The sequence below is a fragment of the Podarcis filfolensis genome, assembly GCF_964270895.1.
Source record: "Podarcis filfolensis genome assembly, chromosome: 2".
In the NCBI taxonomy this organism is placed as follows: domain Eukaryota; kingdom Metazoa; phylum Chordata; class Lepidosauria; order Squamata; family Lacertidae; genus Podarcis; species Podarcis filfolensis.
The window spans coordinates 26,298,138-26,323,545 of NC_139605.1; the positions used below are offsets into that span (position 1 = coordinate 26,298,138).

Genomic DNA, 25,408 nt, shown 5'->3' on the forward strand with positions numbered 1-25,408 from the left:
CCTCCAGGGATTTAATCAAGTGTCTCAACTGCTCAATCACCATTTCTCTAGACAAAACTAGATTTCATGTAAAAAAAGGGGGGGGGGTGGCAACACACTGATCAAAAGAAAAAAGCTAAAACAAAAACAAGACTCTGTTCCCCACAGGCCCCACCCTGACTCTAGCTACATTCAGCTGAAGATACGGAATTTGGGGGCTATCCCAGTTCAGAACTGAAAAGCAAAGTTTTTGGGGAGGCTGCTTCTGCTTTTGGATGCTAGAAGAGGCACTGTTCTATGAGCTTGAGACAAAACGCTTAGATAACTTTTACAAACCAGTTCCACCCCCCCCAACCCCTTAATATATCATATAAGAGGGAGCCAAATTCGGTACATGTCACTGTGCTGGAATCTCAAGCTCTTTCCAAAGTAGGAACTCTGCAAGCTCTAGGAACAATTATGCACTACTCAGTCTAACAGGATATTGGCTCTTCTTTCTTGGATTGCTGTGGATAGAGGCTCTTATTACATAATCAGGCATGCAGACTCATATCCAGAGCCTACTTTGGGACTGGGGGCAGGGAGGGTGAAACTCTACACAGACAAAATCCAGCGTGAACATTTGCAGGGCTTTCTTGCTTGGCCAGACACAATGTGGCTACGTTAAAAGAACAGGCATTTTTGAAGCCGGAAGTGAAATCTATGGGGTATGCTAGATAGATGGAGTACCGTATTTTTTGCTCTATAAGACTCACTTTTCCCCTCCTAAAAAGTAAGGGGAAATGTGTGTGTGTCTTATGGAGCGAATGCAGGCTGCGTAGCTATCCCAGAAGCCAGAACAGCAAGAGGGATTGCTGTTTGTACATATTTTATGGGCTAATAGCCGTAAATAAATAAATTGAATTGAAAGAGGGATTGCTGCTTTCACTGCGCAGCGATCGCTCTTGCTGTTCTGGGGGCTTCTGAGATTCAGAATATTTTTTTTCTTGTTTTCCTCCTGCAAAAACTAGGTCCGTCTTGTGGTCTAGTGCGTCTTATAGAGCGAAAAATTCAGTATGCTAGATAGAAATCTAGCTAGCTTTCTATGCTAGAAATCTATGGGGTATGCTAGATATTCTAATCTCAGGCAAACTTCTTTTTTTTGCTATAATCACCACACAATTTAATGTGCCTGGAAGGTAGTTAGACTCAGAGAGGTCAGCAAACTGAATGGATAACAATGAAAGCAAAACTTTTCTAGCTTATTTCTGACACCAGATCAGAGGTAATACACTGAGTTATTAGGAACTGGGCAGCAGAAGCCTACTTCCAAAGACAATGGAGCACAACTGTTCCATTACGCTTGGAAATGGAGAGGCCTAGCAGAAATACTGCACCAGATGTCCAACTTGATTTTGTAAGAAAGGTGTTGCCAAACTAGCACAAGTTCAGAGAGCAGGAAACATGGTTAAGAAGAGATGGGTATTCTGCTGCAGAAGAGAAGACTATATGCACCTATTTAGGAGAGCAAGTGTAGAACAGAGAGAAGATTTAGATTCTCTACCTCAGCGAGAGGGCCTCTACTAAGCTAAGATGGAGAGCAGCCTTCCCCACCCTGGTGCCCTGCAGATGTTTTAAGACCATAGGTCTCCAACTCCCGGATCACGAGGCTATCGCAGCTGTTGCTGTCATGCTGGACTCCAGCTGAGGCTGACCAAAGGAGGACTACATGCGGTGTCTGGGCGAGAGCAAATTCTTCCAAATGAGACACTTGTTTTATCAATTTCCATGAGTGCTGCAAAGTGGCAGGAGAAAGGAAAGAGCCTTTTTCAATAAGGAAACCTATTTCTACATCACTCTCAGTCCACTCCCTGCAACCTGGAATAGGGATGGGTCACGGGGTAGTTTCCCTGCTGGTTTCCATTTTGTTATGCTAATGTTATGCTACATATATTGTTCTGCGACCTGCCATTCTGGGATTGATAATGTGCCTTCTTGGCACTATTAAGTATAAACCAAAAACTAATATGTGAAAGTGGGTCCTGTGTTGCTGGTTGGGAGAGTCATGAGTTGGGTCTCGGGTCTGCTAACAGTTGAAGACCACTGTTTTAGACTACAACTCCCATCATCCCTGATCGTTGGGCCATACTGACTATGGCTGATGGGAGTTGCAGTCCAAACACATCTGAAAGGTGCAAAGTTGGGAACGGCTGGTGACTTTGCCACCATTTCTATGGCAGCTATAGTGATTAACCTCGGATGCAAGTCACCCAAAACAAGGGTGCCAGGTAGAGTCTCCTATCTTGGTTTAGATCAAAATCAATCAAAAGATACCTTTTTCTTTTTAATTGCCAATCCTCTTTGAAGGAAGGGGAAGGGGACTGCTGGCCATCTTTAAAAATATTAACTTTCAAAGATTTTGCCTAGTCTCCTGAATACTGTTCCGACTACCAAGGATACGAATGCAGGTAAGAATAGGCTTGGGGGGGGGGTGGAGTGGGGAAAGAGATTTACCTCCATGTTTGCAGCTTTGTTAATACTATCTCAATCACTTTAGGCTTCTGTTAACACTTTCAGGTCATACAAGATAAAATGTGGCTAGCTGATCAGCTATAGCATGGAGCCTGCTCACAGGCTGTTGAAAGGCCTTATCAATGAGAGTGTTGTCAGAAAAACTGCAAGACAGCATAGCAAGTGAATAGGCCATCTTTGCTGAGTTTCCTACAGCCCTGCTGAGTGCATTCAAACTTGGGGGCGGGGGGACACACATTCTTTTTGGAGCAGAACAGTCCCATTACCATAGAAAATGGGTTAAATGACCCACAAGTAACATTCCTTTATAAAACTAACATCCTTCCGCCTGTGCAAAAACAGGCTCCAGGAATCTTTTAAGCGAGTTTAGAACTGGGAGAAAACAATCACTAACCATACAGTCCATATCTATGTAACAGAAGGTCCTCAACTTGGGACTTTTGCAAAAGCTTCAGAAAGCATGAACCAGCAGCCCAATCCAGCAGAAATCTCTCTGGAACAGCTACACAAAATTACTTCTTTAGCTGTTGCCATTCCGAAAAGGAAATGTGTTAATTGCTATAAGGCCATATATGGGGGGGGGGGGGGAGAGAGAGAGAGAGAGAAGAGATGGGGAGGCTAGCGTTTATTCATCATGACCACACAGAATACTTTCCACATACACTCAAGCAAACAGTCGTACCCTTTCACAAAACCGTTGTAATGTAAGACGTGGGTTTGCAATAAATGGACCGGCATAACTGTGGCTTACTCTTAAAAATAAAATTAAAAAGGTTCTACTGCTGCTTCTATGTACTTTTGACTTTTTAAAATCTTACATACTAACAGAGAAGTCATTCTCCTGATGCTTAACCTTATGCAGCCAAAACGGCACTGTCCGCTCAGAGGAGCGAGGTATCAGCCAGATTGGCAGAACTCCAAAATTTGCAGCAGTACAAAATGTTAGGGGAGGGGGGAACCTTAAGTGTGTATTAGGCAGGAGAGAGAGAGAGAGAGAGAGAGAAACAGCCCAGGGAACATTGAGTATACAGACCCCTCCAAGTGTCCCTATTTTCCAGGGACATCCCTGATTTAGAGAAGCCGTCCCGGTTTCTGATCCTGGAATGTCCCGCTTTTCCTTGGGATGTCACTATTTTCATTGGAAAATTGTTGGAGGGTATGGAGTTATCCGACCCCTGAGCCGTCTGGAGACAATGCTGTACAGGGAAGGTTTTTTTAATGTATGTTTTTTATATGTGTTGGAAGCTGCCCAGCGTGGGGTATAAACAGTAAAATTATTGTTATGGCATGGGACATCCCTATTTTCATCAGAGAAATGTTGGAGGGTATGAGTATAGTCTGACTGCTGGAAGCAGTGTGTGTGTGTGTGTGTGTGTGTGTGTGTTTTCCAGGGAGGGGTACAAAGAAGAAAAAGGAATGGCGTATCCTGGAAAGGGGCATGGGTGGGAAGCACTCTACAATGCAATGCTTTGCTGCAATTCCCACTTTATTCACTACTTGCCAGCCCTTCCACACCTTAAATATTTTGTACTTTCGATGTGGACTCAGGGGGAAATGTTTTATTTTATTTTCCTAGTGTATAATTCAACATTAAATGGGCTTGACATGCACAACATGTTTTCTTTCAGCCACTTTCACCCTATCAGTACATATCTCTCACCAATAGCATTATGCACTTGCTTCAGCGGTGGGTGGGGAAGGTGGCCTGGGGGGGGGGGGGGAAACCGAAAGATCCTATGTACGGGCATGAGCTTATCATTTCTCTCCTTCACATTCACAGCCTGCACTTCCAACTTTTTCAAAACTTTTTTGCAAAACTTCACGTTTCACAGATCACAACATGATATTTACATCACACTGAGCTAAACGCCAAGCCACACTTGCTTTCCCACAATCCAACTTATACTGGGTAATATTGTTTTTGTTTTCAGCAACATCACCATTATGGGACCAGGGCCTTAATTACAAGTAATTTTAAGAAAGAAAGAAAGAAAGAAAGAAAGAAAGAGGAAAGAAATAATATCAGAAGAGGGTGATGCATGGGGGGGGTGAAAAAGTCTATTATAATTCAAAATACATGCACCTCTACAACAGTTAAATACTCAAGTTTCTTACCGAACAATTTGCTTTAGACTTCTCCAAAGAACGAGGTAGTATTAAATAATGAAACAAACAAGATACCCAGTTTAGAAATGACAGGTCAAAATGATTTCAAAGATTTAAACGAAACAAGTAAACTGGAGACCACATCAAAGGGCAGCTTTGTTTTCTTTTAAAAGTGGGGCCCTATAGATGGGCTACTGACAAGAAAGTTGCATACGGGGGACCAAGTGTTGAGGCAAGAGATAGTTCGGCTTTCTTCTCAGGGTGTGTGGTGTGTTTGAAGTGACCTTTTGATTGTCCCTATGAGCAGGGCAAGATGATTTATACACTAGCAAAACGGGTGGCCATTTTAAGGGATGGCAATGTGTGGAGGACAGGCCTCTATATTGAAAGACAGACCCCCATCAGGATTTCTGAAAGGGGTGTGTGGCTACCCAGGGGCAGTGGGTTCTCCCAACCAGAAAGATGTGCTTTACTTTTTCCAATATTATAAGTTAACTGCAGCCATTCAAGTTACATAGGACGAAAAGGAGGGCCCAAGACCACCACAGCCGAAGTTTGGAGCCCAGATCTGTGTGCCCCTGATGGCATTCCTGGGTCACACTCAAGCGGACCGGAGTGTTGAGAACTGGGACGTTGACAAAGGCAGGTAAACACTGTTCCAAGAATGCCGCTATTCCATTTTCACTGTGTAAACAAACCTCTCTCTGCTCTCTATATACTTTGATGTAGACGCACGACGCAGCTTGGCTGCAGACAGGAAGGAACAAGTCCCATAAGAATTCTTTATCAATACAGAGCACCTGAAGGTGTTTTTTTTTCATTAAAATATTGGCCATGGAAAATCAAGGACTGTGCGCCTTGAAATTATTATCATTATTAGTATTACTACGCCCAGAGCAATCTGAAATAACATGGAGCTGCAAGAGAATTCTCACCTCCAGTATGCTAAGCGACAACACACCTTTGTTATAAAATTCAACAGCTATTTACATTTGAAATCCACCCAGACTATGAGCGAGCTACGGAGGAATTCTCTTTGCAAGTGCTTTGTCCTAGCTGATATTTATATTAGATTAGACAATCTCCTGGCAGGTAGAAAGATTGCTCTGTGTCGCTACAAGCCAAGCATGAGGCTGCTTTGCAATCAGATATTACGAGTTGCAAACCACCCCAGTATCAATCCTTCACTTGGCACAAATATTTCCACACGCAAAAAAACAACAACACAAAAGCCATAAAACCAAATTCTACAAGGAAACAATTTGCAGGGAAAGAACCAAGTATGCCACCATAAGCTCAGTGAAGAAAAAGGTGTGATACAAATGCAACAAACAAACACAAACTGCTTATTGGGCTTTAAAATCCCAGGAATTTTAGGGGCCTTTCAGTTTTAAGATTCTAATTTTATAGCCTCAGGGATTTAAATTTATACACTGCTTTTTCACTCTATGGAGGCTACCAAATGCAATATTCAAAGGAAGGTGCCTTATACCAAGACCATTGGTCCATCTAGTTCAGTATTGTCAACACTGACTGGCAGCAGCTTTCTGGAGTTTCAGACAGTACTTAATTTGGTGGGACGAATGTGCATCCCACATGAGCTTACCTAACCTCTACATTTCCCTGCCACCATCTATAATTAGGTAAGTAATGACTTAAGAGGAAGAACTTTTCAGTTGTGGCACTCTGCTTATGGAATACCTTCTCCATGGAAGCTGGCCGGGCAGCAACTGTGATGTCATTCCAAATCCTGGCAAACAGATTTTCATTTGCCCAGTTCTTTAACAGGTAATATCAATTTTATCTGCTTGGCTGAAGTTTCATGCTGGATTTTTATACTGTTGTTATTCTGCTTTCCCCCAATGATTTAGCTTGGGCATTGTGAACCTTGGGCCCTCTGGATGTTGCCGAACTACAACTTCCATCTCCCTTGGCCTTTGGCCACGCTTGCCGGGGCTGATGGGAGTTGTAGTTTGGCAGTACAGTGGTACCTCAGGTTAAGTACTTAATTCGTTCCGGAGGTCCATACTTAACCTGAAACTGTTCTTAACCTGAAGCACCACTTTAGCTAATGGGGCCTCCTGCTGCTGCCGCTGCGCCACCGGAGCACGATTTCTGTTGTCATCCTGAAGCAAAGTTCTTAACCTGAAGCACTATTTCTGGGTTAACGGAGTCTGTAACCTGAAGCGTATGTAACCTGAAGCGTATGTAACCCAAGGTACCACTGTATCTGGAGGGCCAAAGATTCCCCACACCTGGCTTGATTTTTTTTAAAATAAAAAAATAGATATATAGGTGGGTTAGTCAGGAAAGTACAAATACATTCTTGGTGGTTTCTCTGAGAGGAAGAGCTCCTGCTTCTGGGAATATTCCAAAACCTTGGAAAAATCTGGAAGCATTACAAGTCATGGGGTGGGGTTCATCTGTTCATGGATTTCAATTATCTATTGTATCACGTAGCATACAGGGTAATAGACTGCCCAGAGCTGTTGGAATTAGGCAGACTTAACATCTAAATCCATGTTTCCCAGACCTGGGTCTCCAGCTGTTTTTGGACTACAGTCCCCATCAACCCTGACCACTGGTCCTTCTAGCTAAGGATGATGGGAGTTGTAGTCCAGAAACAGCTGGAGGCTCAAGTTTGGGAAACACAAGACTAAATAAAGGACTGCCAGCATACAATTGGCTGGTGACTAATAATGATGATTTGTGATGTCACCGTTGGCATAGAAACTATGTGCCCACAGGAGTGAAAATGCTATCAGGTCAGTATTAAGAGCATGGGCATCTGAGAGAGCAGGCAAACATCTCGTGTCCGGCTGGGTCATCAAACCTGCTCAACTCAAAAGAGCAACTCTGTACAGCCCTGGGTAAGGTTGTCTGGTGAAGCTGCTGCAAATATGTCTCACAGCTCCACTGGAACAACGGCTGCTCCTGAGAGCTCATCCCAATCCAACAGGGCTGTACCAGAACAGGCCATGGGTGGTTCTGTTGCAAGTGACAACATGAACCAGACGGACGACCAACCGATGGATCAACTGTCACTATCCGTCACAAAGCTGTCTTTACGCACGGCTAAAGACGACGCCTCTGAGACAGCGACCGACGACTTACCAGACAAACAAAACGGTTCGGGCGACTCCTTCTCGGAAGGCCAAACATCAACTTCGCCAGCGAACGGCGAACAGTTAACCGACTCTGAAGTAATTGTGGGCAACCAGAATGCGGACGACAGCCCCGTGAACAAGGAGCTGCAGGCTATTCTCCAGTGGATGGTGGCTTCTCATCTCAACGTGCCCAACCTGACCTTCATTAACGAAAACGACAATGAACTTGCTAAGCTCCCGCTGCTGGCTGAGAAAGCAGGCAAGAAGGCGTACACGGTGGGAGACATTCTCCAAGAGGTAAAGAAGTACTTTGTGCAACAGCAAATGGAGCCCACGGTGGGAAGTGCACCATCCTGCGGACTTCTGGACTGGCTGCTTGCGAATTTGTAATAGGTCAAGCCTCCCTGCACCCCCTTGTCTTCCTGTTGCTTTAACCAAGCCCAGGTGCCCAAACCATGCTTTCACAAGAGCAGCGTGACAACCTCCGAGCGCCATTGGAAAGCCACAATGCACTGAACTGAACTTGTCGCTACAATGGTAGCCGGGCAAGATCATCAATTAAAAACAAAAAAAAAAAAAAGCTAAAAAGCGAGGTGTGGAGCCAGGCTATTTTATTGAAACTTTCAGGCACCACTTGATATGTAGCAGGCTGAATTACCACACCCGACAGCTGCAACAGAGAGGAGCTGATTTATTTGATGGTAGAGCTAGTGTGCTGTGAACTAGCGATGGGAGGGCTCCACTCAAAAATATGTATTTAAGTGTTCTTGGGAAATGCGGGGGGGGGGGGGAGTCTCAAGTTTATCCAAGGTTTTCTGAGAAAGCTAAAACAAACCCCTCAACCTTCTTCCCAAGTACTTCCAAAGAAAGGGAAATGGGTGTTGGGGTGGAGAGTTATTTACGATTTGATGGTGTGTGTGAAACAGTGACAGGGAGACAGGACAGGTTTTTCTAGCTTCTCTTTTAACAGGAAAATATGCTCTTGACCATGCTCAAGACTATCATTTCATGACAGGGAGCACGGGATCTTTAGTTTCTTATGCATCCCAAACTGAATTTTGAAGCAGAAAAAGCTGCACATTCCATGTTCCTTGTAATTTACTAATCACACTTGTGGTTAAAACAGCAAATTTCATGCAGTTTATCTGTGGGTTGCAAAGTTCTGTCTTGTAGAAACAGCCATTGAAAAGTTCTGTCTTGGAGAAATAGCCATTCATTTATTTTTTGCCAAAAGAAAGAGGGGTTCAATAAGCTCTCCTGTTGAAAGAAATGGGATGACTGTGGATTGGATGGATCAAGCCCACAATGAAGTAAACGTTCACAGTCAGTTGTACACTAGGTTCGATATGCCTAGATTCCCCCTGGACTTTTTCTTTCTTAACTAGACAAGACAAGTTGTTTAGGTTAGCCTTCAGTGCACCACACCTAAGCATCTGTGCTACGCATGAAACCTTAGAGATCAGCCATTAAACCTGCCATTTAAAATCATTCATAGGCTCCCTCTCTTCCCCAAGATCCTTCTAAATAAAAAGTGGAGTTGGCAGATTTCAAACAAACAACCTTTTTCTCTAGGCTAATCAAACTGGATTCCTTCCATCTTCCTTCCTAGGATTTGGACTTAGGCTTTCACCCTAGGTCAGAAATCAAGGATGATTGGAGTTGTAGTCCACAGCATCTAGAGGGCACCTTGTTTGCTACCTCTGCCCTGGATCTTTCCCCACATGGGCTCTCCCATGATACTGATACTTGCATAGAGAGCCTGGAAGCTCTGTTTAAAAGGTCTTTGTATACAAGAAAGCTTCACACCCATGTATTTTGAAATACCAATGGCAGAACAGATTGTTTACCTCCCATTATTACTTCTCTGGTTAAACTGCAGCTTAATGTGAAAGCACCTCTACCAGGCATAGGCAACCTTCGGCCCTCCACATGTTTTGGCCTACAACGCCCATGATCCCTAGCTAACAGAACCAGTGGTCAGGGATGATGGGAACTGTAGTCCAAAACATCTGGAGGGCCGAAGGTTGCCTATGCCTGACCTCTACACTAACAAGTCTGCAAAGATGACTAATGTTTTACAAGAGAGAGCTATGCTCTGTTTGGCAGCTGTGCAGCCCTATGGATCTCACTCTGGCACTGAACACTTTGCAGAGCACTGCTGTGTTCTTTACGAATTAGCTAATCCTGTTTTCCACTCCTTTGGTCAAAAACAAAACAAACTTGGAAACGCTCTTAACTCTGCTTGCGACTTCTTCCTATCCAGTGCTTTCTCTTAGCAGGATCATAATGCTGGAGGAGCTCAAGAATGTAGGATTACAACTGGCAAACTGTTGGGTGTATTGGGTCATAAAATGCCTTTGTGTTTGATGACTGCAGTAAAAAAAAATGTCTATCTAGATTCTCCATTCCAACCCTACTACAAAAGCAATGAACGCCAATGTTAAACTTATCCATGTTTCTCTGGCGACTGCTGTTGAGGGTGAAAAGGAGATGTGGGGGGAAGGGCGAAGAAGTCACCATTGGCTACGGCTCCCCAGTATGTAGCTCCTACCTAGTGGAAAGCAGTTCTTCAAAGTGTTTACCATTACATATATGCATAGCAAACACATCTGCCGTGCGAAACATCGGTCAGCCTCCCAATAGGTGAAACAATAAGATAGGTAAGAGTCTTTCCCAAAGATTGTGGGTTGTGTTAAAAAATAATAATCTTCTGTTACATGGTTTTTGGGGACTTGGGTGTGATAGGGTGGAAACTAGCAGTAATTCAATGAACATAGCAAGTTCTCACCTTTGTTTTCCTCCTGACTGGGAAAATTGGACAGGCAGCTAGCATTCAACTCCAGAGACATACAATAAAAAACATCACTACTATTGTCATTGTTATCATCATCATCATCATCATCATCATCATCATCATCATCATCATCGAAACTTAAGCCATATCAAGGAATTGAGAGTCTGCAACTTTTGAAAGTAACTATCAGCTGGTGGAGACTCTTGAGAGTCCCATGGACTGCAAGAAGATCAAACCTATCCATTCTGAAGGAAATCAGCCCTGAGTGCTCACTGGAAGGACAGATTGTGAAGCTGAGGCTCCAATACTTTGGCCACCTCGTGAGAAGAGAAGACTCCCTGGAAAAGACCCTGATGTTGGGAAAGATTGAGGGCACAAGAAGAAGGGGACAACAGAGGACGAGATGGTTGGACAGTGTTCTCGAAGCTACAAACATGAGTCTGACCAAACTCTGGGAGGAAGTGGAAGACAGGAGTGCCTGGCGTGCTCTGGTCCATGGGGTCACGAAGAGTCGGACACGACTAAACAACAACAACAATCAGCTTATTATTTCTCCCCAATTTACAACATGGAGGAAACGCGGCAATAGATACCTTGATTTAACAATGGCAGGAAGAAGACAAAGAGAACAACGGGGAACAGATAAAGGAAAAGACAGCGACAGCGAAGTTGAAGAAACATCCTCTCAGGTCACCCATAATAATATCAAAGCTGTTGCCGTAACCACAAAAGCAGAAGGGGAAAGATTGGTAAAAGCGTGGAGAAACTTTGGATGCAGAGTTAGGTAGGGAAGGGCATTGCTTTCTCTTCAGCAGCCCCCTCCCTTTTCCATCCTGTAAGCACCCTAACAGATTCTACCCCTTGCCGCAGGTACCATACAGCAGCAACTCCTATTCCTCTGCTCCCAATAATTTTCTTCAGATGCGAGTGCCCTTGTAACAAATGGCTCTTACACCATTTTTTAGGTCTCCCAGGAGTGTATGTATGTGTGTGCTGGGGAACAGCAGATTGACTACTTTGCATCATCTTTACATCTGATAGCCACACAAAAGATTCAAAACAGTTTCATTTAACTTGTCGGATCACAGTCTGAGCATCTCTGGGCCATTCTTAATTTTACAAGGCTCTAGGCCACGTATAGGTAACTGAGCTCCCACAGACAAGATACTCCCCATCCAGACCAACCTGCAGCTTTTCCTCCTAGCACTTCAATTAGGCTTCCAAAAATGCTATTGAAGTCAATAGGGTGATTTTTAAGCCAATTGGCCAAGGCTTGATATCATGGGGTAATACAACTGGGGGAAGAAAGATTGACGTTTTGCTTCACAACTGCTGCACACCAACGCCAAAAACACCACCACCACCCCACATTTAGGTTTGGGGAAAGGACCTACTGGTGCCAATAGAAGGGGTTCCTCCCTCCAGCCTAAATCCCGTCCCTTTCAAATATACACACAGCATTTAGACTTCGGAAAGACCCCTCCTATGGGTTCTGAAAAGAGGTTTTAAAAAAACCAAGCAAAAAGCCTTAGTTGCACCAGCGAGGAGAATGTGTGAGCGTGCATAATTGTGTACAAGTCCCCATGTGTGAGCACCTGTGCATGTGAAGTGTGTGTATGTGTGTATTAAGATCATGTGACTGTGTGTGTCTGACTCCAGCCCCTCCTGCAATGCAGACTCCGCCAGCTTTCAACCAGGGAAATGTGGTACGCCACATCTATCCCACATCCAGGGTGCAGTGAAAGGTTTCCCAGTCCTTCTCCAGGCCTTATTTTGGTTTCTGAGTCTGGAAGCTAGATTCTGGTGCTCAGTGTTCCACCGTCACTGCCAACAGTATTGGAAATGCAGGGTCCCCCGGGACCCTTAATAAAAGACCTAGGGAGTTAAAAACACTAGAAGATGGAACAATAAATGTAGCAGAGGGAATTCCACAGCTACACATTCTCTGAAAACAGCTGTAAATAACTCCCACATGTTCTCTTCTGTGGACTATGGTTAAATAAAATTGCTGCGAGAGAAGAATGAGAAAAATGCTCCTCCCTGTGTAACTTTAGAATTAGTACAGATGGCTATCAGAATCTGGTTCCTACACTTTGAACAGTGGAACAGTGACTGTGTAGCATTAGCAGTTGTTAGCATTTAAATGTCTTCACAGGCCTGACTTTGGTTAACTCAGATACAAATTGTTTTCTTCTGTTCCATGAAAACCCTCCCCAACTGTTTGCTGGTGTCGGAGATGAACCGCTTTGGCAATGTTTTCAAAGCAGAAAGGGAGAAATATAAAAATCTGCTCCCCAGTGAATAATTAAACTTTATGCTAAGTCTCAAAACATTGCAGCACAGATGCATGTGGGATGCCTGGCTGTAGTAGCAACACCTGACTTTCAGCAGCAAATTGAACATGAAAAGTTGCTATATACAAGACAAGTTGCAGGATCATCAAAATCAGGCCAGAAAATACAACAGGCCAACCCCCCCCCCCAAACCCCCAATCTTTTATCTGAGGAAGCAGTATGGGCAGTGGTGGTGAGAGTTTAGCTGGAAGTGTGCGGGGCTTTAATTTGTTTATATTTCACACCCAAGTCTGGAAAATAGTCTCGAAACTCGCAAGCAACACATGCAATGGTTGAGTACAGAAAAGCAAAGGGTTGGCAGGTTGTGTCTTGCATGGGCTGGGAATTAAATCAGTCCCAATGAGCACCCGAACAGCAAATTTAAACCATAATGTACATTGGGGGGGGGTCCTAAACTGTGGTCTGTACACTATCAGTGGTCTTTGGCATGTCTGGATTTGTGGTTGAAGACAACACCTCCATCACATTAAATATTCACATTGATTTTTTAAAAATTGTATTTGTCTTGCTTCTTTTATTCCTTACGTGGCATCTTACTGTATTACAATTTGAATTCTATAGAATTACCGCAGCTACATCGGGGAGGTAAACCCATCAAGTGGTCTGCCAAGACCCTCAGCAATTTCCATGTAGTTTGTGAAGTTTGGGAACCACTGATGTAGATAATAAATCACTGCCACTGAAGAATAAGAGGTAGTTTAAGCACTCACTCTGGTGACAGCAAAACTTTAAACTCCGCAAAAAATGGAGAAATAAAGCCGGAGACATCTGAGCCTTCCTCTGGTTTGCCCTTCAGCGGTGGCATATTGGGGCGGGAGGTGGGGGGAGCAGCAAAATACGCTCAAAATAATGGACCCTTAAGTATCTAGATTTGACTTTGTTTTCTTTGAAATATGAACTATTTGGGGAGGGAGGGGGAGGAAGACATGATCACAGCTGCCAATTTTGACCTGAAAGATGGAACTCTGCAGCTTTCCATATTTTAGCACAGTCTTAATGGAAAAGTAGGAATGCAGCCAATTTGTCTTGCTCTCTTATGTACTCCATGTAATTTGTGGGGGATTAAACAAATACATCAAGGTCACTTCACATCAGTCAGAAGCGCACAATGTTTCACAGGCTGTGGGAAGCCTTAAGCTAGGACAGCCCAGCACTGGAAATATCTAACTAGGACTAAAGTTGACAGCAGTGGCTAGATGTGAGGGAGGTAAGCTATGATGCTGACAAACTGCACCCTTGTGCAACTATCTTATTAAGAGCCTCCTCTCTCCCCCCCCCCTTTAATAACAGTGTTCACTTTCATGCCTACCGATTTATTTCATGTTGTCTTGCAGGAGATATCTCAGCACTATAAACAAATGCGCACAAGCAATACAACAACAGTTAAACCCAGGCTTCCTCAACCTCGGCCCTCCAGATCTTTTTGGCCTACAACTCCCATGATCCCTAGCTTGCAGGACCAGTGGTCAGGGATGATGGGAATTGTAGTCTCAAAACATCTAGAGGGAGCCTGGTTAAACCTAACGGTGGAACCATGGCATCACAAAGTAAAAATGAGAAAAAGCGGTGCCTAATCAATGCAGGTGGTACAGCAACAACACTTGATCATCTCTTGGGAGGGGTGTGTGGATGTGAACAGGCCTATGCCTCAGTCATGTGACAAACAACAGTGGGTAACATGCCCAAGTCTAGGTCTTAGTTCCATACCATGCTGAGTGTACAGTCTGGGCTCGATGGACACCATGTATACTGCATGTTCCACTCCAATATCATATTCTCTCTTGCATGCCTCCTTTGAGGAACTGAATAACAACAGCCACCGACCAAGTATGAAAATGACTGGGCTCAACTGCAACCTTCAATCAATATAGGGGGCAAATGGAAGCAACATCGACTTTCTATTTCTGAAGCTTGTTGTCCTGCTTGCTATGAATTTGGGCACCCTGAAGATATCGTAACCCAAATTCTTCACGACGGTTCCTGAGAAAAAGGGGCAAGTTTTCATCTATGTTTCTCTAAAGTGGACACCATTTTGACTCAAGATGGTGGATGCAGCCTTTCAAGACTGCACTGATGGTAACCACCCATTTCAAAACCGCACAAGTTCTTTGGGTTTCTTGGAATTCCTGAGCAACGTCGGCTACAATAAAATCTAGAAGTGCACAATGAAGGGCAGGAATACATGTGTTTTATTGAGGTCCAAAGCTGATAGTGCATATCTTTCTTCAGTCACATATAGATGAGGGAAATGTCAGAGCTCTCCCTTTAGATCAGGGATGGGGAACAGATAGTCCTCCTATATGCTGTTTAACTCCAGCTCCCATTGGCCCTACCCATCATGTCTATGGTTAGGGGTCATGGGGGTTGATCCAACCCATTAAGCTTTCTACACACACACCCTGCACAGATTCCTGAAAGAAAGAATATATCAACAGGCATGCCAAACTGAGACTTACAGGTACAGAGAAGTTATGTGGGCTGAAGCTGCTCCCAGGGATGGAATGGCTGTCAGTTCATTGTTATTCAGATGCCTGGAAGAAACAAAGAACAATAATTTTAAAACAAAATGGTACCTATGCCAGCCCGTGAGAAAAACAAATTACAAAATCTCATTAGACCAACACATTTATTATTATTATTATTTATTAAAATTGCATACCGCCCTTCATCTGAAGATCCCAGGGTGGTTCGCATCATAAAAATACAAAATACAAACACAACATACGTAATAAAACAGGCAGCCCTGTTTAGGGAAGCTTTTAATATTTGATGAATTATTTTAATATTTTGCTGGAAGCTGCCCAGAGTGGCCGGGGAAATCCAGCCAGATGGGTGGGGTATAAATAAATTATTATTATTATTATTATTATTATTATTATTATTATTATTGCAAAACAAACCAATAACCTTCCTCCCACATACACATTTAAAAGGTCATATAATGTTTAATCTACCCAAGGCCTGGTTGAAGAGAAAGGTTTTTGCCCGGCACCTAAATATATGCAACGAAGGTGCCAGACAAGCCTCCCTAGGGAGAGCATTCCAGAAACGGGAAGCCACCACAGAAAAGGCCCATTCTCATGCTGCCACCCTCCAAGACCTCTCATGGAGGTGGCAACCAAGATGTCACAAAATAACGCACAAGTTTTTGAGTACACAGAAACCATTGCATGTTTACATAACGAGCTGGGAGTCTTCTAGACCGGGTCCATGGCCTATCTATAGTCCAGTATCCGGTGTTTCCAGGGGCCGACCAGATGCCTGTGGACCAGATGCACGGAAAGGTGGCGCTGAGCACAGCAGCCCTCTCCACTCCAGGAACATTACTGCTTCTGACCATGAAGGCAGAACACAGCCTTGCCCTCCAATCCTCTTCTAAAGTCATCCGAGTTGGTAGAAATGACGTCCTCTTGTGGGAGCAAATTCCACACGCGCCATGAAGAAGTATTGTCTTTTATCTCTCCCAGAGGTGGTCATCAACAGTGCAACTAAGGCCAATTATGCGCTATCTGAAGAAGTACTTTTAGATGTCCTGAATTTTCTAACATGCAGCTTCACAGGATGCCCACGAGTTCTGAAGTTATGTGAAAGAAGGGGGGGACTTCTCTCTCTCCACATTCTGCACAACATGCCTAATTTTATACACCTCTACCAAATCTCATCTTACTCACCTTCTCTCTAAACAAAGAAGCCCCAAGTGCTCTAACATTTCCTCACAGGGGAGTTGCTTACCCTCTAGTCTGGATGAAGGGATTCAGAGAACCTTTCGCATACTATTATACGCTATTGGTCGTAACTGCCCTGAGGTGAATTTAAAAACAAGCAGCTCTGAAACGAGGTGTGCCCATTTGGCGAGCCTCAAATCGTTGTTTTGCTGTAAGGATGAAGCTCGATTTCGGCTGTCATCATCAACAACAACAACCTGCATTACCTTGAAGCCTTGATTATTTGCAGAAAACTATTCGTTCAGCGCTTCCTGTATCTTTGCGACTTTCCAGCCAAGTCTCTGCCAAGAACACTTGTAACAGAAACCCAGCTGCACATTCCATGCCTACTTCAGTTATTGCTAAGACATATTTATGGAACGGCAGCACATGCCAGGTCCCCATCAAGGGTGGCCAAACTGCAGATCACGAGACACATTCAGCTCCCGGAGATTTCAGAGCGCAGCTCCTGTTGCCGTATTATGCATGCAACCTTTCCTGTTTTTTAAAGGAGGGGAGAACTGTAACCCCATATGGCATCTTACTCATGAACTTAATCAAAGTGGGAGTTACACACAGCCAAGAATGTGTTTGAGTAGTAGTCACAAACTCTGTGGTACCTGACAGAAAATTCGGGTGGAGGGGCTGGGAAGGGGGCTGTATGACTAACTATTGGTGTACAGTGGTACCTTGGGTTACAAATACAGCGGTACCTCGGGTTACATACGCTTCAGGTTACAGACGCTTCAGGTTACAGACGCTTCAGGTTATAGACTCTGCTAACCCAGAAATAGTACCTTGGGTTAAGAACTTTGCTTCATGATGAGAACAGAAATCGTGTGGCAGCGGCGCGGCAGCAGCAGGAGGCCCCATTAGGTCCGGAACGAATTAAGTTCTTAACCCGAGGTACCACTGTACCTTGGGTTACAAACATTTCAGGTTTCAGACTCCACTAACATGGAGGCCCCATTAACTAAAGTGGTACCTCAGGTTAAGAACGTTTTCAGGTTAAGAACGCACCTCTGGAACGAATTAAGTTTGTAACCAGAGGTACCACTGTACGTTGGAAGGCAAAAGAGATAAGAGAACCATGCAGTCTAGCAATCTTCTCCACATGGCCTTTCCACACATGGAGGAGTTATTGTGCCCCCCTTCAAGTGTTATCCCATAAGCAGGGTTGTGTGCCGAACCAGCCCAGCCACTTGGCAGAATAAAAGCAACCTGCTTTGGGAGGCACCATGAGGAGGGCAGACAGATGAAATCTGGAACTGGTCTCTGAATGGGAAGGGAGGGTTATGCCTGATCGCAGAAAGCAAAGTATCTTGGGCCCGTGCTGGCTGCGTACAGTCGGTGTTGCTCTGCCTGTATCCCGTAAACATGCAATTTGAGACACTGACTAGAGCAACTTGAGAGTCAGAGTGTTCATGTTTAAAGTGCTCAACTATGACGCAAGCAGGCCCCTCCCTTTAAAAGCCCCCTTGGTTTCAACAGGAGAGGTTGAAGCACAAGCTTAACAAAAATCCACAGGGCTTAACCCTGCACATGAGCCAAAGCCAGTCAATTTGAAGGTTGCACTCCAAAGCTCGTTTTTTCCTGGGAGGAAGCCCCATTGAACTAGCAGTACTTATTTCTGAGTAGACATGCATAGGATTCCCAGTGCAAATCCTGCTTATTTCAAAGGGAAATGGGCATGTAAAGCGACCGTGACTTTTTAAACCCAGGAGAGGGAAGGAACCAGTGTGGTGAGCTGCTGTGGTGTAGTGGTTAAGCATTTCAGGCTAGAACCTGGGAGACCAGAATTCTAATCCCCACTCAGCTATGAAGCTCTCTGGGTGACCTTGGGCCAGTCCCTCACTCTCAGCCCAACTTACCTCACAAGGTTGTTGTGAGGAAGAAATGGGGGAGAAGAAGAACCATGAAAGCCACTTGGAACTCCTTGGATGAAAGCTGGAATATGCATGTAATTAAATAAATAAACAAACCAGAGTTTTCCCTTACAGCCAAGGGTGTCCACCACATATTTTGTGCTATAGGTCCCATCACCCCCTGAATATGCTGGCTAGTGATTAGGGGAGTTATGAGTCTAGAACATCTGGAGGACACCAGGTTGGGGGGGGGGTTAGCTTGCTCCAATTGGCAGCAGCACTCTGGGATCTCAGGGAGAAGAAATGACCTGGGACCTTCTGGATGCAAGACACATGCCCTTGTACATGTGCTGCAGCCCATTTTCAAAAACAAACTACAGTCGTACCTTGGAAGTTGAACAGTATCTGTTCTGGAAGTCCGTTCAACTTCCAAAACATTCGGAAACCAAAGCGCGGCTTCTGATTGGCTGCAGGAAGCTGCTGCAGCCAATCAGAAGCCGCGGAACGTCCCCATCAGATGTTTGGCTTCCAAAAAAAGTTTGGGAACCAGAACACTCACTTCCGGGTTTTGATCGTTCGGGAGCCGAAAAGTACGAGTAGCAAGGCGTTTGACAGCCGGGGTATGACTGTAATATGTTTGAAATATGCTTATTTGCCATTGGAATCTATTTGCCTCAATCAGGAATTCTTTTTGTAGAGGCCTCCACATTCACAAGCAAATGTTTGTGCAAAGCTGTATCTCCTTGTCTTTAGGTAAAAGGCTGAAATAAGCTATATATATTAAAAATTCTGTTAAGAAAATAAACTTCTGGAAATGATTTGAAGACATTTGCATTCAAACAAAGGCAAACTAGGATTATGTAAGAGGTGTGTGTGGAATGACTGGATGAATATGCAACTCTTTTCTAAAGGTGTGTGTGTGCAGAATTTGTTAAGACAGAAGCTTCACAACTTGTCATTCCATTGCTGCGCTACCAGACAGAAGAGAACATCCGTCTCAGTAGCACAGGATTTAAATTCTGTCAGTGAGTGGAGTGAAAGCTGATCTGGGTCACATAGCATGCTCTGTTCTTGGTTTAAAAACCCCTTGTTTGTGTGTTGAATTAGTCAATTAATTACCATAATAACAGTTGCTTGTCTGGCAGACTGAAAATTGCCTAAATTTCCTGGCCTTCACCCTCTGACCAGCAATTAAGGAGAGCAGCAGTGGGGGAATCAAGAGAAAATATTTTGACTTTCTGCCTCAGAATGTGTTAGAGCTTCTAATTCTAACAAGGAAATGCATATTTGGTTCTCATTTATTTACCCTTTAGGTTTTCAGATCCGCATAGCTTACAAGTTGTTTGTTTGGCTTTATGGCTCATGATATCCTAAAAGCTCTAGGGAGATAAGACTGAAGAAAGAGGGAATGAAGGCCTCATGTAAACAAATTTCAAGTCTCTTTCCCCCTAATCTCTTTAAGACAAGCCTGTCCAGATGCTTAGAAAGTTGAGGCAATTTAAATCTGTTTTAGTATTTTAACTATCATACGGTTGAAAATGCGGCTGTGATTTTTTTCCCCTTGATTTTATTTTTTTTATCTTTATGCAAACCACTTTGAGGGTTTTTTAAACAATCAAGCGGTGTGTAAATTTTATGAAATAAACAAACAAAGAAACCAAATAATTCCCTCAGAAGCTTGGTGCTTAAAAAGCGCTGCATTAATTTAATGAAATAAACAAATAAATAGATCCTTCAGAAACTTAGCACTCAAAAATCCTGCTTGGGATATCAAAATGGGCTTGTGCTAATGCAAACCAATTCTTCTACGTCAAGGAAACTGCCCCAAGAACCGCCACAGGTTTGAAAACCCTGGGAACAGTGTCCCGAACCATGTAGCTAATTTTCAGTAATTGCTCAAATAATGTTTTAAAGACATTGTTGCTTCAATCCAGCTCTCCCTTGCAGGTGTATGCATTATACATTCTGCGCATGAAACATAATTAAAGTATGGAATTCAATCCGACAAAAGTCCGTAATGGCCAGCGACTCGGATGGCTTTTAAATAAAGAGGATTAAACAATTTTACTGAGGAGGCAGTTATCAATGGCTATGTTCTACGGTTTTCCCAGTAGTGATGTATGGAAGTGAGAGCTGGACCATAAAGAAGGCTGATCGCTGAAGAATTGATGCTTTTGAATTATGGTGCTGGAGGAGACTCTTGAGAGTCCCATGGACTGCAAGAAGATCAAACCTATCCATTCTTAAGGAAATCAGCCCTGAGTGCTCACTGGAAGGACAGATCGTGAAGCTGAGGCTCCAATACTTTGGCCACCTCATGAGAAGAGAAGACTCTCTGGAAAAGACCCTGATGTTGGGAAAGATGGAGGGCACAAGGAGAAGGGGACAACAGAGGATGAGATGGTTGGACAGTGTTCTCGAAGCTACAAACATGAGTCTGACCAAACTGCGGGAGGCAGTGGAAGACAGGAGTGCCTGGCGTGCTCTGGTCCATGGGGTCACGAAGAGTCGGACACGACTAAACGACTAAACAACAAACAATGTTCTACCTCCGCTGCCAGAGGTAGTAGGACTCTTAATACAGGTTACTAGGAATCACAAATGGGAAGAGAGTGATGTTGCACTAAGGCTCCGCTTGCGGGCTTTCCACAAGCATGTCCTTGGCCACTGCGGGACCAGTGTGACTAACTAGATGGCCCAGTGGCCTGATGCAGCTCCTCTGGCCATACAGACGTCCTTGTCTGTGAAAAGGAGCAACTGTGCACTAAGGGATGCGCACACACACAAAATCAAAATACAGTGGTACCTCGGGTTAAGTACTTAATTCGTTCCAGAGGTCCATACTTAACCTGAAACTGTTCTTAACCTGAAGCAGCACTTTAGCTAATGGGGCCTCCTGCTGCTGCCGTGCCGCTGGAGCACAATTTCTGTTCTCATCCTGAAGCAAAGTTCTTAACCTGAAGCAATATTTCTGGGTTAGCCGAGTCTGTAACCTGAAGTGTATGTAACCCGAGGCACCACTGTATATGGGGAACCTTGTTTGTGGAGGAGCTCCATGTGAGCACCGCAGCACATATGGCGCTTCTGACTGGGACAAACGACTGCATTCGTGGAGGCTACAGAAGTGGAGAGAATTTTAGTTGCGTCTGACAAACAGGAGACTGGTGGTGCAGAGCACCAGGGGTCGGTCTGCAGTTTTGTCAGAACTTGGCAATCTCCCATATATCCTAGAGCTTGGGCCACAAAAACAAACGGTTTCAAGACCTCGGTTGTTATTTTACATTGTTCCAACGAGGCGTTTTGCTGTAAAGTGCGTTGGGTAAGTGGCTTTGGCATCTGGTCTCCAACGTCCCTCAAAAAAAAAAAAAAAAAAACCCAAACACACGTGCGCAAGCAAGCAAAGGTGACCACTAGCCGTCTGGTTGGAAGCTGTCTTCTCTAGCCCCTTTGATCGTGCTCCTCTGTGCGGTAAAGAAGGGGAGGTGGGAGTGCCACTCAGTATAAAATATTTACAGCCCAGTTGCCAGGCTAATGTCATGCTGAAATGGATCCTGCTCAAAAATAGCACAGTTCTCTTGAGGATTCGCTGAAAGGCACTTAGATTTATTTATTTATTTTTACTCTCTCTCTTTTTTGTAAAAAGAGAAATGTTTGGGAAAGAAGCTTTACTCAATTTGCTACTCGTTTCTTTTAAAAATTGATAGCAGAAAATCAAATCTCTCTCTCTCTATATATATATATATATGAACAAGCATGGTTTTTGCTGATCTATGAAACAGAACACTGTGCTTCCTTACGCTAGAACCCCATAGTACCACCATACACGGGTACTATGGCAAGACAATTACCTCCATATTCAGGTGACACACACACACACCCCGGCCCTGTAATGTTCAGGATGGCTTCCTATACTGCACATCAATGGGTGTCAAAACTTGGCTTGCGCCCCTCCAGAAGCTGTTGGGACTTCCAACTCCCATCTGCCTCACCCAGAAAGGACAGTGGTCTGGAATGATGGGAGCTGTAGCCCATCAACATCTGCAGGGATGCAGGTTCCCCATCCCTGCGTAAGTGATCCTAAAGATGACAGGGGAGAGACAGCAAGAGCTCAACATGCGGGTGTTAAATTTAAGTGGCCTCCCTGGGTTATGCACAATGTGTCTAGGGTGGTTTGGCAGCACCTCTCCAAAGTTTCAGGGAGGTTTTTAAGCGGAGGTTTGGATGGCCATCTGTTATAGATGCTTCAGTTGGGATTCCTGAGTTGCAGGGAGCAGTACTTGAGAACCGTCAGGGTCCCTTCCAACTCTACAATCCTACGATTCTATGACATTCCTAGACCTACTTGGGGCTGTAAGGGATTGAACCTGAAACTTTCTGCATGCAAGGCAATTGGACTATCACTGAGCTACAGTGGTACCTCAGGTTACAGACGCTTCAGGTTACAGACACTTCAGGTTACAGACTCCGCTAACCCAGAAATAGTACCTCAGGTTAAGAACTTTGCTTCAGGATGAAAACAGAAACTGCACGGCGGCTGCACAGCGGCAGCAGGAGGCCCCATTAGCTAAAGTGGTACCTCAGGTTAAGAACAGTTTCAGGTTAAGAACGGACCTCCACAACGAATTAAGTTCTTAACCCAAGGTACCACTGTACAGCCCTTCCTTACATAAACTTAATGCCTTTTCCACAGCCTTCCACCTGAATATAAGCTACAGTAAGAGAAATGGACCACGATCTGGTAAGGGAATAAATTTTACAAGCAAACTTAACATTTCTCTTTTCTTTCCTGGCTTCCACTACCACAAACTGGTGCCAAGGCAATCTTTCCACCATGCCACTAAACCCAAAATCTCCACCTTGTCTCGCAGACAAGCAAACAGAAGGTGGGAGGAGAACGAGTTAATAATTCTGTAGTACAGTACACTACACCTTTGTTTCCCCGAGAGATTTGGGGGGGGGGGTTAGCATCAGATGTCACAGCTGAGCCCATTCCGCCTTGCCAGATGAAAGTGTATCCACACAGCCAGGTGTGGTTACCTGAACTACTCTGGCTAATTCCAACTTATGAAATGCACAGGCAGAGTGGGGTAGAGACAAAAGGAGGCAGACAAAACATCAATGATTTCCAATAAATGTATTGCGGTTTAATTGAGATGTTGTGTTCCGCTAATTGACTGCTTAATTAAAAAAGAAAAAGCATACAGGTACAGTATGAAAGAAAAACAATGGCTCAGATTTAATCTGCTGATGCAAGCTAGCAATACAATGAAAGCATGTCACGGGAAAGTATACATTTTGCTGCTGCCATCCCAGCCAGAATCGAAGTGAAGGCGGCACGGGGAGGGGGTGGGGGGAGAAGCCAAGATTAAAGTCCTTTCTGAAGGAAATACTTACACTTCCCGTAGGTTTGGCAGGTTAGAGAAATCAGAAGGATCAATCTCCGTCAACTTGTTGTGGCTCAGGTTTCTGTTAAAAATAAAGAGACAGTTGAATCAGCATACCTGGCAGTCACTTCACTCAGCAAAAATGTGGCAATTTTAATTATTAAGGGCTTGCACAGCAAGATTAGTTAGCAGTGTTTTATATATGGGGATTTACCTGTGAGTGCACACAGGAGGAAAATGCACTCTGCTCACCAGATTGGTCCCTTCTACATAACAGGTGGAGAAGCAGGCTCCGTTATTTGAAACCGGTTCAATACCCAGCCACCTAAAGCTAAGCCTAACATTTTAAAAAGTCTTTATGCTTCTCTCCGAAAAGGTGCTCAAGTCTCTCACCGAAGGGAGCATGATCATGCAACTGTGAAGCTGCCAAGAGCATAACGACATATATGGCAACTTCCTATGTTCCTAAGAGTCCTGCCTAGATCAGATAAAATTGTCCTTCTAGTCCAACAACTTACTACCAAAGGTGGACATCCTAAAGCTTTTAGGAGGCTCAAGCAGGTCTTTGCCTCTCACACTGGTACCTGGTATTGAAAGACTAACTTCCTCTGAATGAAATTCCATTTAGCTACCATGGCAGATAGTCCTTGATAGACGTATTTGTAGACTGTTTACCTATTGCCCTGTATGACAATGGGGTCAACCCAGAGCAAGACCTTCGGGGAAGATCTTAAAATTCAGCCTTTGGTGAAGGACTTTGTCAAAGGCTTTCAACAAGTCCACAAATACGTCTACCAAATAACCCCTTCTATGGAGAAGAACTCCAAAAGGTTGGAGAGGCAGAGATTCTCTTTGCAAAAGCCATGTGGATTCTTCCCCAGCATGACATTTCTTCTATGTACTTCAAAATTCTTGTTTTAATAATGCTTTCCATCATTTACCCAGGACAGACATCAGAGAGAACAGGCTCGCAGATTCCAGGCTCTCTGAAAATCCCCTTTTTTAAAAATTGGTGTTACATTGGCAACTTTCCAGTGCTCCATCAAGGAGACCAATTTTTGTGATAGCCGCATATTTTTGTTAGAACACCAGCTATTTCTCATCTGAAGAAATCTGGTATCTGAAGAAATCTGAAGAAATCTGGTATCTGAAGAAGTGTGCATGCACACGAAAGCTCATACCAAGAACTAACTTAGTTGGTCTTTAAGGTGCTACTGGAAAGAAAAAAAAATTTTTTTTTTTTTGTTTTGACTATGGCAGACCAACACGGCTACCTATCTGTAACTATTTCCCATCTGCGTTCCTTAAGAATTGTTGACCTGGTGATAAGTCCATTTAACTTCAGGTCATCATCTCCAGCAGGGAGGGGGAGTCGGCCAGACATCCATCCAACTTCTACCACAATGAAGACCAAAGACAAAGGTGTAAACTACATGATTTCACTGTCAGAGCACAGCATGGAGGAGATATTGAAAGAGTGTCATCATCTACCTTACAGAAAGCAGGTATACAGGAAAAGATTTTCATTAGTATGCTGGCACCAACCAGAATTTTGCTCCCTATCTATCTATATATCTATCTATCTATATTAAAAGCTGCACAAT

General features: G+C 44.0%; 1 protein-coding gene across 1 annotated transcript in view; it reads right to left on the minus strand.

Moving 5' to 3' along the window:
• LRIG1 (leucine rich repeats and immunoglobulin like domains 1) overlaps window positions 1-25,408 on the minus strand; it is a 134,995-nt gene that overhangs the window by 50,428 nt on the left and 59,159 nt on the right. The window contains exons 2-3 of the mRNA XM_083600545.1: window positions 23,815-23,886; window positions 15,308-15,382 (exon numbers count right to left, since the gene is read on the minus strand). Of these exons, the coding sequence (XP_083456671.1) occupies window positions 15,308-15,382; window positions 23,815-23,886 (147 nt within the window). The remainder of the gene's footprint in view (window positions 1-15,307; window positions 15,383-23,814; window positions 23,887-25,408) is intronic.